General features: G+C 40.1%; 1 protein-coding gene across 5 annotated transcripts in view; it reads left to right on the top strand.

Annotated features, from left to right (window-relative positions):
• Positions 1–18,436, top strand: part of DCDC1 (doublecortin domain containing 1) — a 444,094-nt gene that overhangs the window by 70,160 nt on the left and 355,498 nt on the right. For all 5 annotated transcript variants that reach the window (XM_070274958.1, XM_023646546.2, XM_070274959.1 and 2 more), the window contains one exon: positions 4,486–4,579. In XM_070274958.1, the coding sequence (XP_070131059.1) occupies positions 4,486–4,579 (94 nt within the window). The remainder of the gene's footprint in view (positions 1–4,485; positions 4,580–18,436) is intronic.

Below are 18,436 nucleotides of genomic sequence, written 5' to 3'. Positions count from 1 at the left end.
ATAGTAAGGGTCACCCAGAATTAGGATCTTTGTGGCAAAAGTTACCCATGATTGAGGAAGAATGGCTAGAATGAGGAAAGCTGGCACTTGGAGGTCAGGACCCTGAGGGGGTGGGGTTTGTTTCTTTGTTTAATAAGGGGATTGGGAGAAATTATCTTGAAGTGGCATTGTAAGTAACACCCCTTCCCAAACCCGAGGCTGTGTGACATGAGAAGGTAAGATCCCGGCACCTGAGAGGGCTCTGGGGAAGTCAGTGAGCTCAGGGGAAAGTCTAGTTTCCTTTAAAAGAGCTTGAGGGTCTAGTCAATTCTGGTGACTGGGGAAGGCTTTCAGAGTGCACAATGCAAAGGTTTCAGAAGTGGATGAAGGAGTTGAGGCTGCTGTATAAGGGACAAGAAAATACAGAGCTTTCTGTGAATGATGCAGTAGACCGGGGTAGGCAGACCTTTCTGTAAGGGCCAGACAGGTTGGCTTTATGGATCATAAGGTCTGTATTGCAACTACTCAACTCTGTTGCCGTGGTGTGACAGCAGCCATAAAAAAGGTGTAAATGAACAGTGTGGCTGTTTTCCAAGAAAACTTTATTTATGGGCACTGGAATTTGGATTTCATATACTGTGAACATATATATATATAATATTATGAATCTCCTTTTGAGTATTTTTCTTTTGACAATTAGAAATGTACAAACCATTCTTAGCCTGTCCACCAGCCAGAAACAGTCTGCGGCCAGAATTGGCCCATGGTGTATAGTTTGCTGACCTCTGCCGTGGAGGATCTTTTGAAGAGAGTATGTGGACAGGTGTAAATCAGGGCTTACACTTCCGGACATTGACTCATAAAAACATGTTAAAAGGTGTCAAGATTCTCTGTCTTTAAGGAGGATAGACCTTGTTGGGTCTGATGGCTTGTTGACTGACTGGCCCGCTTGGCCTGGGCTGATGTTGAGCTAAGCATACTCTCTTACCTGGACTAGGGTGGTGGCAAATCAGACCCAGAGGCTGTAGGCTATGTGACCCAACCGCTGCCATGGTGGCCATTCCCGGGGCTGCAAACTCTGCCCCAGGTGTGCCTGGGGGTGGAGGTGACTCCCAGAACTGGGAGCAAATGGCTTAAACTAAAAAGAGTTTGTGGAAAATCTCTTCCCATGTGCCTGTCAAGACGAGTCTGGTTTTACAGCATGATGGATTTAAATTTCAGTATCAGAAGCTACAACCTAAGCTGTAAGAAATTAACAAAATGTGAATTTGTGTAAGTAATATTTTAACAGACTTAACAGGTACAGATTAGTGGAAAATGGTATTTTAATTAACCTTAATATTGCAACAAGATGGCACCATTAAATATTTTTCAATTGTGAATTATAATAATGACCTTACAAACAGAGGCTTCATTTCAGGGCCTTTGACAGTAATTTATATTAATAAAGATTCATCTCACTGATAATTTACTCTGAGAAAATGATTACTGAAGGCTGGCATTGCTTAAACACTGCAAGGATCTTTTATCCTGGAAGTAGGGGAGAATGACAGTGTTGCTGATACATTATTAATTTCTAATATCTGATTTTCTAATGCCAGGTTTTAAACTGGTTTGACTCCTAAAACTTGGCTTGAACAAACATTTTTACTGATGTTTTAGGAGAATGAAAAGAGGAATCTTTGAGTTAGAAAGCTGTGTGATTTTACTTGATTGGTTTTTTTAAGTCTCAAAGGCAGCAATATTTGAAATAATTTTAAAAATCTATGAAATTTTAGTGAAGTAAATGGCACAATGTTTAAATAGCTCATATTTTACCTAGTTCAACTGATAAATTATAACTGGAAGATATTTAGATATTTGAACCTTCACCAGTAACTAGGGAATATAATTTGTACCAAAGGACTTCATTGAGCTTTTAAATAATAAATTTGTAATGTTGAGAAATTGAGAACTGAACATAAAGAATGGAAAGATAAGAATGTGAGGAAACTAACGAGGCTCTGTCTGTTTAGGGTCTGTGGGACCAACTCTAGATTCTTATTAGTGTTCAGAGATCATTGCATAGGGAGGAATGTGGACTGAGTTCTCTCTTGACTATTTCTGTCAGGGATGGTGGTAGTGGTTGTGGTGATAAGAGGATAATTTTGGGCACAAAGTCACATGGAAGAAAGTGACCAATAGGAGAATTTTGCTAGTCGGAAACCAACTGTGTTAATTACCCAAAGTATTTTTTTAAAAAAGCGAAAAACAAGGATGGATCCCATGCCAGTGTCAGCCAATATTTTCTACTCTCCTTTCTGTCTCAAGTCACAGAAACACTCCAGTTTCTTCTTCTGATATCTTCTCTCTTATATTTTGGATGTTGTTTTCCAAGCATCTGTAGTAAGGTTTCAGTCCATGGGATGGGGTCCTAGGTGAACTTGTGTGTGGTGGTCACTAAAGAAATTGACCAGAGAGTGTGAGGGAAGGCAGGAGGAGTAACGTTTGGAGAGTCTTCCAGTCATTACCTTATTTGATTGGGTAGGCAAGGACCAGTCCCTGCGATGGGCCAGGCGGCTAGGGAGGGGCAGGGACAATGATAGTAGAGGGGCCATTCCAGGTTAGTGAGCATCATGTCTGCCCTGTGAGGACACGTGGGATTGGTCAGCAACTGAACTCCTGCATGGACGCCTCCAAGATGGCAGCTTGGAGGGCAGTGGATTTGCTCCCCTTGACAGTGTTTACAGTCACTTGTGAAGTACATTGCAAGACGGTTATTTAACTAGGTAGAGCATTGATATTGTGACTATTTCACCAATAAATTAGGGAGTTCACGATTATTCCTATAACTTCTTTCTTAATCACAAACAGATATGCCTTCTTCATTCTGAGAAAAACAGCAGTAGTACCCAGTTTCTGAAGAATTGCCCAAATCTCTGGACTGCAGCTGGTGTACAGGAAACACACAGTCCTGTGCAGGCCCACGGGAGTATGTGGCACATGGGAACACCACGGGTCACGTGTAGGAGCAGAGTGAAGTCTGAGGACCTCTGCCAACGTCCAGTAAAGGCCAGATAGTCCAAGTAAATTTGTCAGCTAGATATTTGCCTTTTCAAAGCAACACATCACTCGATATAGCAACTAGATACATCAAACCAGTCACAATGTTTGAAAGTTGTTTTCCAGACTAAAAAGAAAGCACAGCTTTCCCTCTATATACTTTAAGCTGTGTAAACATGTCCATTATCACGAAGAAAATGAGTTGGCTGGGCTAGGACTAGGACCCCGGGCTCCAGTTTTAAAGTAGGGATAAAAATGAGCAGAAATGGAGATGGGGTGGCATCAACAACGGAGAGATTTCTTTTTACCATGTGATCACGTAATGAGCATTGTCCTTCAGTAGTTCTGGGTTATGCAAAAGCAGTAGTATATTATAGCTGTGAACAGTGAAAATGGAAGACAAAGTACCTTCAATTTGGATTTGCAATGTATTGTGTATTTTTAAATGAATATGGTGAGTTTGGGAGTCACCTCCGAAAACCTGGTAAAACCTGCTCAGGTTACCTGATATCCTGGCCTCCTGTGTTGCGTTGATCTTCTCACCTGGCGAGTAGAACTTTCGCTCGAACGAGGCAGGTTTGAGTCTCCCTGATGTCAGAAAGGTGACTGACACCTTTAAAAGGGCGCATCAAGAACAGGTCAAGACATTAGAATGTTAAAAGAGCTTTAGCATATTAGAAACCACCAAAAATGAATTTGCTGGGGCCGGCCCAGTGGCGCAGCAGTTAAGTGCGCATGTTCCGCTTCTCAGCAACCCAGGGTTCGCCAGTTCGGATCCCGGGTGTGGACATGGCACCACTTGGCAAAGCCATGCTGTGGTAGGTGTCCCACGTATAAAGTAGAGGAAGATGGGCACCATGTTAGCTCAGAGCCAGTCTTCCTCAGCAAAAAGAGGAGGATTGGCAGCAGTTAGCTCAGGACTAATCTTCCTCAAAAAAAAAAAAAAAGAATTTCATGGAAAACCTTGAAATGTGGTTTATTAATTCCATTTTTTAGTACCCAAACTGCACAAGTTATTGAGGTGAATTGTGATCAGACTATATTTATAATTTATTTCAGGATACTTGGAAAGAATTGAAAAACTAAAGAAAGTACTTAAAACCTAATTTAAAAAGTAATATCCTCCCACCGTAAAATAAAAGGAAAATATAGAAAATAGCAAGAATAATATAAAAATCTCCCAGAGTTCCACCATTTAAGTAGTGCGTAACCACTTTTTAATAATTGTTGAATCTCCTTTTTCTTTTTTATTAATATTTGTGAATGTTTTTAAACTACAATGGGAATATAATTTTAACTGCCTTTTTTCATTTCATGTATTAGAAACATTTTATAAATCATCAAATTTTATTTTATAATATAATTTTTAATAACCATGTAGTAGAGAAAGGACTTTAAATGTGTATTCAATTTAGACAGAGCTTACTGTAATAAATTATTTATAGTTTTTTTTTTCCTATGTAGGTTTTAGATACTTGCTCAATGAGAATGAATCTCAATTCACCAGCCAGATATCTTTATGATTTGTATGGCAGAAAAATTAAAGATGTTTCAAAAGGTAAGTGGCAAAGATTTTGTAAACTATATGATAATACTTTGAAAGGTATTTACATAATTCTGTTTTTACTTTATACATTTAAAAGGAAAACAGATATAATAAAACAGTTTAATTAAACACGGATAAATGTCGTTCTTATACAAAGGGAAATCATGAAAGGGCATTAAGGTTTTGGGAATCTTATTTCAGCGTGTCTTGGTCCATTTGGGCTACTATAACGAAAATACCGTAGACTGGGCAGCTTAAACCACAAACATTTATTTCTCACAGCTATGAGGCTGAGACATCCGAGATCAAGGTGTTAGTAGATTCACTGTGTGGTGAGGACCCTTTTCCTAGTTCATAGACGCCTGTCTTCTCATTGTGTCCTTACGTGGAGCAAAGGCAAGGGCACGCCCTGGGTTCTCATTTTTTTTGTTGAGGAAGATTCACCCTGAGCTATCATCCACACCAATCTTCCTCTGTTTCATATGTGGGTCACCACCACAGCGTGGCTGCTGATGAGTGGTGTAGGTCTGTGCCTGGGAACTGAACCTCGGCTGCCGAAGCAGAGTGCACCGACCCCAACCACTAGGCAACGGGGCTGACCCCGGGGGTCTCTTTTATAAGGACACCGATTCCATTCATGCAGGCTCCACCCTTATGACCTCCAGGGACCATCACAGTGGGGATGAGGTTTCACAGTATGAATGTTGGGGGAGCACAAACATTCAGTCTGTGGCACAAGCTTAGATTTTTAAAAAATTGATGGAAATTTTAACCTTAGTAAGCCGTAACTTAATAAACAAAAGTAATTGATACATTTTCCTAATTTAACAGACAATTTCGATGATATACAGCTTTCAAAAGAAAAAAATGAGAAATTGTTTTCTTATATGCTCAGAGATTTTTAAATGTTTTGGTTAACTTCTAGAGGTTTTTCAGAAGTTATGAAATGTACTTTAAAACAGTTTTATTTTATGTCTGTCAAAATATGAGATATCCATCGACATTTCTAAAGACGCTGATTTGCTAGTCTCCGAAAGCAAAAATACCATGAATTCCACATTTGTGCTACTATTAAATTACTATTGGTAGTAATTACTACTATTGCTTTACTTTTTTTAAACTTACATTTTATTGCTTTAGTGGTAATCACTATTACTTTGGTGGTGCTCCTATTAGCACTAGTAGATGTGCTACTATTATGGTCCTCTCACTTCATCAAAACCTTCGCCCCATATGTCTGAAGGGGGCCGAAATCTTAAACGGCACACGTTAACCGCAAGGCCACGTCCAGACAACTGTACGTGACTTTAGGATACGGCTACACTGGACACTCCCATTTGTTTCTAATATCCTCGCTTTTGCTATATAAAAGCAAAATTTTTCCTTGATTTTTCATCCTTAATTAATACTATTGAGTCATCTTTGTAATATCTGGATATTTATTGTTTATGACTCATTTTTTCTTTGGCTAAGGATTATATGTGTGTGTGATTTAGAAAGTAAATCTATTTTTCTTGGTCATTTTTAGTGTTTGTGTTAGATATGATAATTATTTTTCATTTCAGTAGTTTTTATCTGAAGATTTCAAAGTGCTTGTAGACACTTTTCCATTATCTAGAAGAATTAGATAGTTGCTTACCTGTAAGACATATGTAACACGGAATCCTTCCTGATGGTCTTTTTTTTGCAGGGGGGGGAGGAAATATCATCCTCAAAGCTGGTTTCTTCTTTCTTGCGTTTTTGTTCCCTTCCTGGTCATGCTGGCTAACATTTTCCTTATGATTAACAATATTTTAAAATCACTCTAAACTTCACTAATAAAATAAATAACAAGTTTTCTTAAGACCCTATCCAGAGCTTTGAATTATTTCCAGCTCACCTGGATTTAAAAAATTAGATTTGAGTAAATTGCTAGAATTGAAACTGTCCGGAACCCTGGTTAAGATGAAAGATTTATATTTAGAAAGTTGGTTTTTCCCCTCCCAAACGGGGTACCTCGTGGAAAGCTCTGACTCTGAGGTGTGATTCTTCCCGGGTGCAGGGGCATTTTCACTCGTGCCTCATGCTTCACATGTCACAGGCTGTGCTGGCATCACATTTTGATGCATGCCTTGCCCTGTGTTTTTTGCATACTAATAAAAGCTCATGCCAGCTGAAATTAGCTTATGCAACTACTAACACGTGGCAGCATAACAAGTTCACTGGACTTAAAATTCTTAGAGAAGCTAATCCTGTTGGAGGAACTTCCAGTCTATAGCTCCCTAGTCACTTAACATTAGGTTTTTGCATTTCTCTTTGCTTTGTTAGTATGATTTTGTGCATCAAATGATTGAGATCCCTAAACTTTTATGTTTGATGGTGTTCTGAACTTCACCTTGGGGAGAGTCAAGTGTTATGTGAAAGTTCTTTTAATTTAAATAAATAAATACGTATGCTCACTTGATGTATGATTTTTTGGCTTCTTGTTCTGTATCACATCAGAAAAAGTCATTTAATAATGTCTGATGTTAAGATCATAGCAATTACTTTTTTTTATAAGCACAAATTAGAAGTGTAATTGTACCAAGGACTAAAAGTAACAGATACACAAAATAAAAAATTTTCTTCTATCTGTCGCTTCTTTTTTTTTTTAAAGATTTTATTTTTTCTTTTTCTCCCAAAGCCCCCCAGTACATAGTTGTGTATTTTTAGTTGTGGGTCCTTCTAGTTGTGGCATGTGGGACGCTGCCTCAGCATGGCTTGATGAGCGGTGCCATGTCGGCGCCCAGGATCTGAACTGGTGAAACCCTGGGCCGCCGAAGCGGAGCATGGGAACTTAACCACTCGGCCAGGGGGCCGGGCCCTGTTGCTTCTTTTTTAGAGTTAGATAGACTTTCAAGTTTTCCTCCTATGCTCTGAGAAATGAGCACATTGGACGTGACATTAAGCTGCTTTTACTTTATCAAGTCTAGTAAAACCTTTAAAAGCCCATAGGATTCACAAAGTACTTGTGGTTTTAGATTTGTAAACCATCAAAAATTTTAACAAAGAAATTTATATTGTGACACGTGGAAAAGTTCTTTAGTTGTGGCTCCTATATAGATCTATTCTTTGTAGAGTAGAAGAGAACTAACCACTGTGTAAAGATGCCATATGTATATGGCAATATATATATGACTGTATATATATAGTCAACATGCTAGTACAGCATTTCTGCTAGAACACAATATATGTGTGAAAATGCATTCTGCGAAATCATGCCCACCAAAATAACAGGGCCATGGGAAACTAGGGTTGAGGAAGACCATTCAAAATCTGTGCACCTTTCAAACCAGAATGCTAACTAAATAATAATTGTTAATCTAGGAGATAATGTAAACAGCCTGGTAGGCATCTCAGAGTGCTGCTTCAGAGGATGTTAAAGCTGCACAAAAACCATAGTGTGAGCTGACACGGATGGAAGTCGACTGGAGTTTCGAGCCAGTGGGGCTTCCTTTAAGTGAGGCACAGGAGGAAGGGAAACTCCCACACTCAGTCATGCAAGACGGGGTGTGCACCCTTCTGGGGAGGGAGCCCCAATGCAGCAGCCAAGCTAAGGGCTTTTTTCTCTACTGCCAAAGGATAGAATTCTACTCCTATGCTGTTGGCCTCCTTTGCCCAGGAAAAAGCACATATTCACCAGCCAAACTTCCATGCATACTGACATCATTCTTCCGCTCACTGATCCTGTGCGAGCTATTTGGTGTGGAGGAGCACGTCACAGTGCAGAGCTGTTACACAGACAGTGTCAGATTTTGATGCAGCTGTTTAATAATGCTCTCATTCCCCCAACATTGCCCGACTTTTTGTTCTCTTAACTTCTGTGGCTTAGTCATTACCTTATGATGAACCAGAGGAGTCACTCTCCCTCTTGAGAAAGGAGATCCTTAGTCTCTTAGGACTTTTGTGAGGCTGCTGTTCCATAACTAAATCCTGCTCCTTTGTGGATCCTTCTAGATCACAGTGGGCAGTGTAAAATTTACCCCAGAAGATTCTGAGATGACTTAGAATAGTGTATTAATTAAATTGACTACAAGGCTGTGCTATGGAACATTGAACATTCACTTCCTATCCCATTTCCTACCCCAAATTATGCCCAGCAACACTGTCCAAAATAGCTATCTGTTCTCTAACAGATTCTCCAGAGATTCTTCAATGAGATCCATTGACAGGATTAACATGTTTCAATCACAAAATTCCAATAACGTAGAGATAACTCAAATTTTAGTGTTAACTCCATTATCAAATTTTTGTAGAGAAATTAAATTCAAAAAATAAAATCCCAAAGAAATTAAAATCCAGAATTTTTAAGTCCACACAGAAGTGAATTCCAAAATCAAATAATCTTACCTTTATGAGTTAAAATCTGATAAAAGTTCCAACTCCTCAAGTTAAAATGGAAATAAAGTCCTGCTCAATTTTTATTCTTCCCCGTGTCAGCCCATTGGCTTCTGGCTCCTGGAGTGGATGTCATCCCTCAGGACCTCAGAAGCTGAACTGGTCTATACCAACTTTCTCAAGTGCCTACTTCCAACCAAATAAAAAGATGATCCCAACATCAGCCTCACACCCAGCATGTTTGGGACAGAAGCCAATCCCTGTTTCTAACGTGGCCATTCCAAGTGAAATGATGTTTCCAAGAGCCTATGTTTGGCATGATCCAGACCACGTGACTATTGCTAAGACCATAGCAGAGACTAAGTGAAGGAAGGCAGAGAAGAGAAAATGTTCTTTGTGTCAGTCTTTTCAAGATGCCAATTGATCTGTGCTGTTGAGTAGAGTCTATGACCTGTGACATAACTCATTGGGAAGCCATCGCTCATCAAGGCATTAATTATAGTGTTAGGTATTTGATATATCTTGAGGGAAAAGTTGACCAGTGCACACTGTCTCCTCTCTCAGAGAGGCTGCAGGAAGTGTTGGTTAAGTACTCTGATTTTGGAGCAGGAGTTCAAATTCCAGGTATACCACTTATTGAATGACCTTGGACAAGTTATTTAGTTTCTCTGAGAGTCAGTTCCCTCATCTGTAAAATAGGAATTACAGTATTTACCTTAATAGGTTGTTGTAAGGATTAAGTGAGTTATATGTAGAGTCCTCAACAAGTGCCTGATACTTGGGAAGCATTATATTATGTTATCATCATTACTGCTGCTAATATTCCTATTAATATTCTCAAAAAGGGTGCTGGCATGTTGCATTCTTGCAACATTGGGAGAGTCACACTTGTAGCAGGCTCAGGTGTGAAGACTTGTCGAGGTATTGTTCTTTCCCTTTGTAATGTATTCCAAACATCTTATGCTCTTCTCCCTATAAGTCTTGCGTTTCTGGATCCTGTGCTGAACTGACGGTGGGCTCTATCTGGTGGTATAGCATTCACCTTGTCTTGGGAGCAGTATTTTCAATGCTGGGTCACAGTGGCTGCTGTAACAGCCTCTAGCCATGAAATTGTTTAAGACTAAGAAAGCTGCTTCATGGGCACAGCTTCCCCCTCATCTCCAAATTGGTTCCAATTGGAGAAGAACTTTTGGTGGATTTCTGAATTGAACCAGCTGTTAGTGTTTCTGGGGCTCATGCTCTTAGGTGCCCAGTGAGGACCAACACTACTGCTATTTCCTCTTGAAGACATGGTCTTTCCTCAGTTTTTTTTTTTTTTTTTTTCCGTTTTTTTTTTTTTTTTCCCCTCAGTTTTTGAATGCTCCTTGTCTTGAGTTCACCGGTCCACCTGGCACCTCTTTTTCTGCCATATTTGGGATTTGCCTCTCCTGTACATTCCTTTCAGAAGAAGCCCCTTCTCTAACAGGCTGGGGCTGTGTTGTCTGCTGCACTTGAGGACCTGCTTTTCTTTTACTTTCTCATCCATACTTGTGTTTTTCTGACATATTCCTCTCGATGTTTTTCTTGCAGGGACTCTCATAGTGAGAGAGATGAAGTCAATAAGTTCCAAGTTCGTCAATAGTGTCCTTTGTTCAAACCAGTCTTATCCATTTTCACCTCCCTGGGTTAAATAATCCTACCTAGGATGTATTTTCCCACAGTCTGACATCTAATTTAGATCTGGGCTCCTTGAGCGATTATTGTTCCGCCTGCATCCCTGTAATATAATTCATCTTGCCTTGGCCTTTTCTTAATCTTAGGCCCATAAAATTTTGGAATTCACCAAATACATTTTTTTAATATTTTATACTAATCTTCCTAGTATTCCCTTCTCCAGTTTGTTCAGATTTTACATGCACTCTTTGTCTAAGTGTCCCATCCTCACAGAGGTTGGCTCATTGCTCTTCCTGTCACCCTGTCTGTGACATAAATGCCGCTTCTTCACCGTGCTGGAATTCTGCCTCCTCTGGGGTTGTGCTGAGTTCGCTGTCCATGTCTTACCTGTACTGCTCTTCAGGGTTCACAGGGCCCCAGGTACTGTTTCTGATTTTGTGACAGTTAAAACATCTTCCCCTTTAATAAGAACCTCGTTAAGAGTAATTAGGCTTGGATGTACCTCCTGCCCCCTCCAGGCCTCAGTTTCTCTTTTTCTTTCTCTCAAATGTGTGTGCTCAGGTTCGAGGCTTACCTTTTTCTCAGGAGACCTCTTTCCTCCTCCAGCTCAATGAGCCTGTCCCCTTGATTTTCGTGCACACTCTGTGCTGTTCTGAGATGGGAGTGTGTTTCACAATCACTTCACTTCCTCCTTGATTCCCTCTGCAATCTGATTCATAGGTTTGTAATACTTTCTTGAGTTGTTTCTTTACCTTGACTGAAGAAGACAGCATTCTTTTCATAATAAATCTGCCGCTTTTCTGTAGGTGAAGCCACAATTTGGGTTTCTGAAATTTAGAACCATGGTCAAAATTTATGTGATAAATAAATTTAGAGCCAACTTGAATTTATGGAGGTTTTGTTAAAAGCTTGTGGATAGGCCACATGAACTGAAGGATAGCTTGTCCACAGTTTCTTTTTGGCCCAGAATGCAGCTCAAAATAACAGAATGAAGGCCAGTGTTTGAGGCAAGGACTTAGTCTGCCTGTCTAGGCCTGGGACTAACAATTCAGAGAGCACCACCCTGCAACGTGTGTAGGACTCAATCGCCATTATACCTTGAAGTCTTGGCCTGCAGACTTAGCTGCAAAACACAGAAAGTGTGTGAATAAACCTTCTAATGCCTGAGTGACCTAATCCCGACCTCAGACTTGCCTGCGCCCAGGTGAGGTTCGCTGCCTGGTGCAAGCGTGAGCAGCAGCAGCCTGCACAGCATGGCAAGCATGACTGCCCAGGGGTGCTGAGGCCCCCACAGCCTTCCTCAGTGGACTAAAGCCACCCCCCCCCACTGCCAACCCCCACTCCCTCCATGACTGGCATTTTCTGAAGGCCCAGGCTGTTGGAAAATAATCCCAGCTGCGTTTACTTGCTGTGACCCATCAAGCTCAAAATTCTACATAGCCCTTGCTTATTATGAAATTTCAGGCCAATCTCCCTATTCTCTGTGGAGAGGCTCTTCAGTCAACACACAGCTACAAAACTGTAGATTCAACTACATGACTCAGTATAAGCTGCCAAACACCACCACAAACAGACACACAAACAAAGACCCACACAGTCCTTGCGTGTTAAAGTGCCATCGGAGCGTGAAGCCACCTAGTCAAGGCCCCCTGTGTATCTCAGTGTCTTTGTGTTATTTGCTCTCCACAATTACTTCTTATGCATTTCTCAAGGTTCCTGACCAACTTGTTCCTGTAGGTATGCACTTTCCTGAGTTTTGTGAGACTTTCTAGCAAATTATTGAACCTGAGGAGGTAGTGGGAACCAGAGAATCATAAGCAGTGGGTCAGAAGTGAGGGCAGGCTTGTGGAGTTCTGTGCCCTTGACCTTCAGTTTGATAAACTCCTTGCATTGGAGGACTGATACCCCCAATTTCAAAACTTACTACAAGTAAAGCTACAGTAATTAAAACAGTGTGGTGCCTGAATTAGCAGAGACATATAGACCTATGGAATAGAATAAGAGTGCAGAGATAAACCAATACATCTATAGCCAGTTGACTTTCAACAAGGATGCCAGGACCATTCAATGAGAAATGAATATTCTCTTCAACAAATGGTGCTGGCATAACTGGATATCCACATGTAAAAGATTGATGTTGGACCCCTACCTCACACCATATGCAAAACTTAACTCAAAATGAATCAACAACCTAACTATAAGAGCTAAAAGCATAAAACTCTTCCAAAAAGACACAGGGGTAAATCTTCATGACCTTAGATTTGGCAATGGATTCTTATATATGACATTGGAAGTATGAGCAACAAAAGAAAAAAACAGGTAAATTGGACTTCATCAAGTTAAAAAAATTTTCTCTAACAAAGGACATTATCAAGAAAGTGAAAAGAATCTACAGAATGGGAGAAAATATTTGCAAATCATGTTTCTGATAAAGGTTTAATATTAAGAATATTAAAAAAACTCTTAGACTCAACCACAAAAAGACAAACAACCCAATTAAAAAATGGGCAAAGGAGTTGAATAGATATTTCTCCAAAGAAGATATGCAAATGGCCAACAAATACATCAACATCTTTAGTCACTAGGGAAATGCAAATCAAAACCACAATGAAGTACCACTGCACACACACTAGCGATGACTGTGAAATAAAAATCACCCCCCCACACACACACACATATACACAGCCAAAATGGAAAATAACAAGTGTTGGTGAAGACATGGAGAAATCAGAACCCTTGGATATTGCTTGTGGGAATGTAAACTGGTACAGCCACTTTGGAAAACAATGTAATGGTTCCTCCAAAAGGTAAACATAGAATTACTGTGTGGCCCTGCTATTCTATTCCTAGATAAATATTCCAAAAGAATTGAAAACAGGTAAACAAATACATGTACACACATGTTTATAGCAGAACTATAGATAATAGCCAAAAGCTGGAAACCAAATGTCTATGAAAAGATGAATGCAGAAACACATTGTCGTATATACATTCAATGGGATATTATGCAGCCATGAAAAAGAATGAAGTACTGATAATGCTACCACATGCAGGAACCTTGAAAACATTATGCTAAGTGAGAAAAGCCAAATACAAAGGGTACCGTATTGTATAATTCCTTTTATGTGCACCATCCAGAATTGATGAATCCATACAGACAGAATGCAGGTTGGTGTTTGCCAGGGCCCGGGGGAGAGGAGAATGGGGAAAACTGCTTAATGTGTAAGGGGTTTTACTGTGAAGTGGTGGAAATATTCTGGAACTACATAGAGGTGGTGATTGCACATTGAATGTACTAAATGCCACTGATTTCTTCACTTTAAAATGGTTGGTCTTATGTTATGTGAATTTCACCTCAATAATTATTAAAAGAAAAAAAGAGACAAGTGGAGCAGAAGAGGTTTGCCCCAGTTGTCTCAGAGGTCATCCTAGATCAGCTGACAGCCAGCTGATGCCAAGACCAGAGAGCAAGCCCAGCCAGACCAGCAGAACCACCCAGCTAATTTGCAGACTCATGAGCTAAATTAGTGCTTATTGTTTTATGCTTCTGTGTTTTGAGGTGTTTGTTATATGGCATTATTGTGGCAATAGATACCTAATAGTTAGCTATGTGTACTTCATAAATATTGTCACATTATCTTTACTCACTAGTTAGACCACTAAATTCTTTTCCTAAATCTTAATCCTTTGTGTAGCCAAAGAGTAATCGTCCTAAAATATCCGTAACTTTTTTTTTTTTGCTCAAAACTTTACATTTCAAGAAGCTTTCACTCTCTGTATCCTGTCATTCAAGAACCTTCATTATGTGGTCTTGCCCTACCCAACCACCGTAATCACCCACATCTCACAACTCCCCACATACACCCTGTCATAGCCAGATCTGTCCCTCCAGGCGGTGCGGTGGCCCGTGCTGGGCCCGGCTTCCTTACCTTCGTTTATGCTATTTTATGCCCACTCAATAATCTCTCTATTCTTCTCCATTTATTCGAAGTTCAGCAATTTGCATCAGTCAGGGTATATTATATTATTTTGTGGTAACAGATGACTCCACACCTTTCCGTGACTTACACAAAGGTGTGTTTTTCACTCATTCTGCATATCATTGTGGGTTGATTGCACCTGCACTAGCTTATGTCAAAGCAAATCACATGCATCTCCTTAATTCAACCGTGTGGGAACTATAATCCTTCCAGCAAAGGGTGTTGTGGGTCACATGACTAGGGCTGACGTGAATAACGTGGGAAGTAGGATTTTCCTTCAGGGAAGGCAGCAAATATTTTGAGTAATAATGGAATACACAACACTGTCTGTTTTCCACAATCTGTATTAGTTATCAGTTGCTGTGTAACAAATTACCCAAAACTTAGCAACTTAAAGCAACGAACATGTGTTATCTCAGTGTTGGTGGGTCAGGAGTTCAGGTGTAGCTTAGCTGGGCATTCTGACTCTGGGTCACTCACAAAGCTTCAATCAAGGTGTCAGCTTGCACAGTTTTATGCACAGTTTTAAAATATTACTCAAATACCACTCTGTTTTGTTTACTAATACCTCCTTTTTATAACTTCTTTTGATACCATATGTCTGCACCATATGTCATAAGGCTTGTTTATATAATATGTCTGTTTTGTGTTTAAGACTTATCTTTCTAACTAAAGAGCGATTTTTTTCTTGTATTTTAAAAAAAAGACTCTAACAATCTCCTAATATCTACCATCAGACTGGCATATAGTAGGCCTTCAAAAAAATCAATATTCATACAAATAATTAGGAAGCATAATTTTTATATTATAGTATCTGCAAATAGCAAGTGATGAAAAATACTTTTAAAATGAATTAAAATTCAAAAAGATTCTTTGTTGAATTGGATTTGCAACCAATTGCCCGCTATTAACTACTTTTTGTTGGTGGTTCTCACTGATGCGGCTTGATGACTCACCCGCTCTGAGTAGTATCGTGCCATAGTCCATGGACCTCTCAAAGCTGGAAGATTCTCGCCTAGCGCAGTATAAAGACAAATAATAATGATATTTCTTGATATCTATTTCAGCATTGTTGATTGATTTTCTTTGGATCTCAGCATCAGACGCATCTTTGGTCACCTCCAAAATCTCACTTTGTGGTGACTCTCCTCCAAATCATCTCCAGCAAGTGTCCCTCCAGTCGCTACTTGTTCCATTTCTGACAGCTATAATTTCTTCAAAAAATATCCATCTTATAGCTAACTGAAATCTATTCTTTTAAACATTTACCATTGGTCTTGATTTTGTCTTCCAGACAAAATAGAAATTCATTTCTAGTCTATGACTGCCTTTCAAATAGATGGACCTGTATGATTTAAATACTTTCCAGGTTAGACATCCCTCATCTCTCCAACTATTTCTCTGGCTCCTCACCATCCTGGTCACTCTTCTCTGTTCTGTCTAGTTTTTTGGTCTTCCTCCGGATGGGACCCCACATTGTATATAATTTTCCAGGTCAGTCGATGATGAGAAAAGCAGCCCCACCTCCTCTTTCTTTTCAGGTCATGATATAACCTACAATTGCATTGTTATTTCTATCAGATACATGATATCTCTGACCTAAATTGAACTTAAAGTTAATTAAAGCCCCCGAGTTTTTCTCACAATTTGCTTTTTTTTTTTTTTCTGAGGAAGATCTGCCCTGAGCTAACAGCTGTGCCAATCTTCCTCTATTTTGTATGTGGGATGCCGCCACAGCATGGCCACAGACAAGTGTTGTAGGTCTGTGCCCAGGAACCGAACCTGGCCACTGAAGTGGAGCATGCCAAAGCTAACCACTAGGCCAAGGGGCCGGGCCCACAATTTGCTTTTAAGCTACCTCATCCACATGCTGTACTTGTACTACTGATTTTTTAGATGTGTGAACAGAACTTTATATGTTGATTCCTACTAAATTTCTACTTACGAAGTTTTTATTCAGTAGTTTAGCCTTGCAAGATCTTTCAGACATATAATCTATCGCCCAGGGATTAACAGTTTCTCCCATCATTATTTTCACTTGTAAATTTGGTGAGAATACCACCTTTGACAACGTCCAAGTTGTTGATTAAAGTATTGACCATGCCATGGTTAGGAGCAGAGATCTTTAGCATGTAGTAGAGTCCCTGCTTCGGGTTTCTATCGTCTTCCAGGGCTATGGCTGTTCACTTAGTTGGGAATCTACAAACTCACCCACCTCCACCTGAGACACAAGTCTTCTAATTGCAACCCTCTAGCAACATCATTTTAAAAAGTTATTTTAGCCCATCATAACTTGTCGTTCTGAACCAGCCCTTCAGCCTTCACCGTGGCCTGAAGGGCCTTCATGAGTTGGTCCCCACCCAACTTCTCCGCCTTCACTGACGGCTACTGACCCCTGCATCTCTGCACTCAAGTCGCTTTGTTTGTCTGCTTCTGTTTCTCACACTCGTGCCCCAGTACCTTACCATGTAACATTTCCTCTGCTTGGACTCTCTCTCACCCTGTCCTCCTTCCAAGCTAGTGCCTACTCATCTGAAGGCCTTATTTTAAATATTTCTTCTTCTGAAAAGCTCCCCTGACGGCACCTGTTCCTATCTGATTTTGCTCCCGTGTCTAGGATAGGTATCCCTGTTACATTAATGGCAGCCTGTATATGGTAATCATCACAATTGTAATTACTAAAGCTGCTTGGGGAGTTGTTTTTTAATATCTACCTGTCCTCTAGACTCTAAGCTCCATGAGAACAGAGATTTTGTAGTCTTCTCTGTATTCCCATGTTTAACCCAGGGCTGAATAACATAGAGCAGATACCCTAAAGTGATATAAAAATTAGTGATGCTGCCCTTCTCTGGGAAGCACTGTACTTAGATTCCTTTTGATGTAAATGGAAAATTCAGACACTGAGAGAGTCTCTAGTCACAATGCTTCCCTCTCCCTTAATGCCCTACAAATGCCCGGTATGACCCCTGCACTGCTAGTACTGCCCCTTCTTTGCTAAATGGAATTCTGCAGGGGTCCAGATGGTTTGGGCCCCTAAATGGCACTGCTTTCTTAGCTAAGAGTGGGTCGTTCAGAAGGGCACATACCTGCAGCCTGCAGTCAGGCCCCAGACAGGGACCACTGGGTGTGTTGTGTGTGCTCATTCAGATTCCCTTTATTACTTTCTCCAGGAAAGAAACTGTGAGCCGAGGCAGCATCTGCACATGACGTTTTTTACCTTGTTTTGGATACTAAGTGACATATTTCTCTATCGTTTTTAAGTAGAAACATCAGAAGAAAGCAATCATGGATCCTAAATAGAGGACTTAAACAGGAGGTTTGCAGACATTATCTCCTACCTGGTTGCATGTATACTCGTTTATCTTGGGAAGGGGCACACAGATTTAGCAGTACCTTGCTTAAAGACCAAAGATGGTAGCCACAGTGCATTGGGACCTGATTCTCACTGGAAGAAATAGTGGTTATATGCAGGTGTTAGAGATTTCAAGAGTCTCCCTCTCTGCTCATTAAATATTTGTTTAATAAGTGAATTGCCGCATGTTGGGTCCTAACGATTACTGTTTATTTTTCTAAAAGTTCGAAAAGCATTCATTTTATAATCTGTTCTAGAACTTTGCTGGGAATTAAATTCAAATTGATGACTAAACTGTCTTCTTTAAAATTAAGTACATTTGCCTCTCTTCAATTTTGGCATCCCTCTCCCATTTATCTTTATTTCTCAAATTCTAAGAAATGTAAAAACTTCTATCTCTTGCTGAAGAGGGTTGCCAAATACTGGTGGGTGTTAACCAGGCCTTAAATCTCTCTAGGGCGAATGGGGATATACAAAGGCAGCCAGGTAAGAGCACTTTAGTGCAGGAAGGGTGGCTCGGGAGGAGTC

The sequence above is a fragment of the Equus caballus genome, chromosome 7 (assembly GCF_041296265.1).
Source record: "Equus caballus isolate H_3958 breed thoroughbred chromosome 7, TB-T2T, whole genome shotgun sequence".
Taxonomy (NCBI): domain Eukaryota; kingdom Metazoa; phylum Chordata; class Mammalia; order Perissodactyla; family Equidae; genus Equus; species Equus caballus.
The sequence above is the reverse complement of the archived record's forward strand: the minus strand, read 5'-3'. Positions and strand labels throughout refer to the sequence as shown.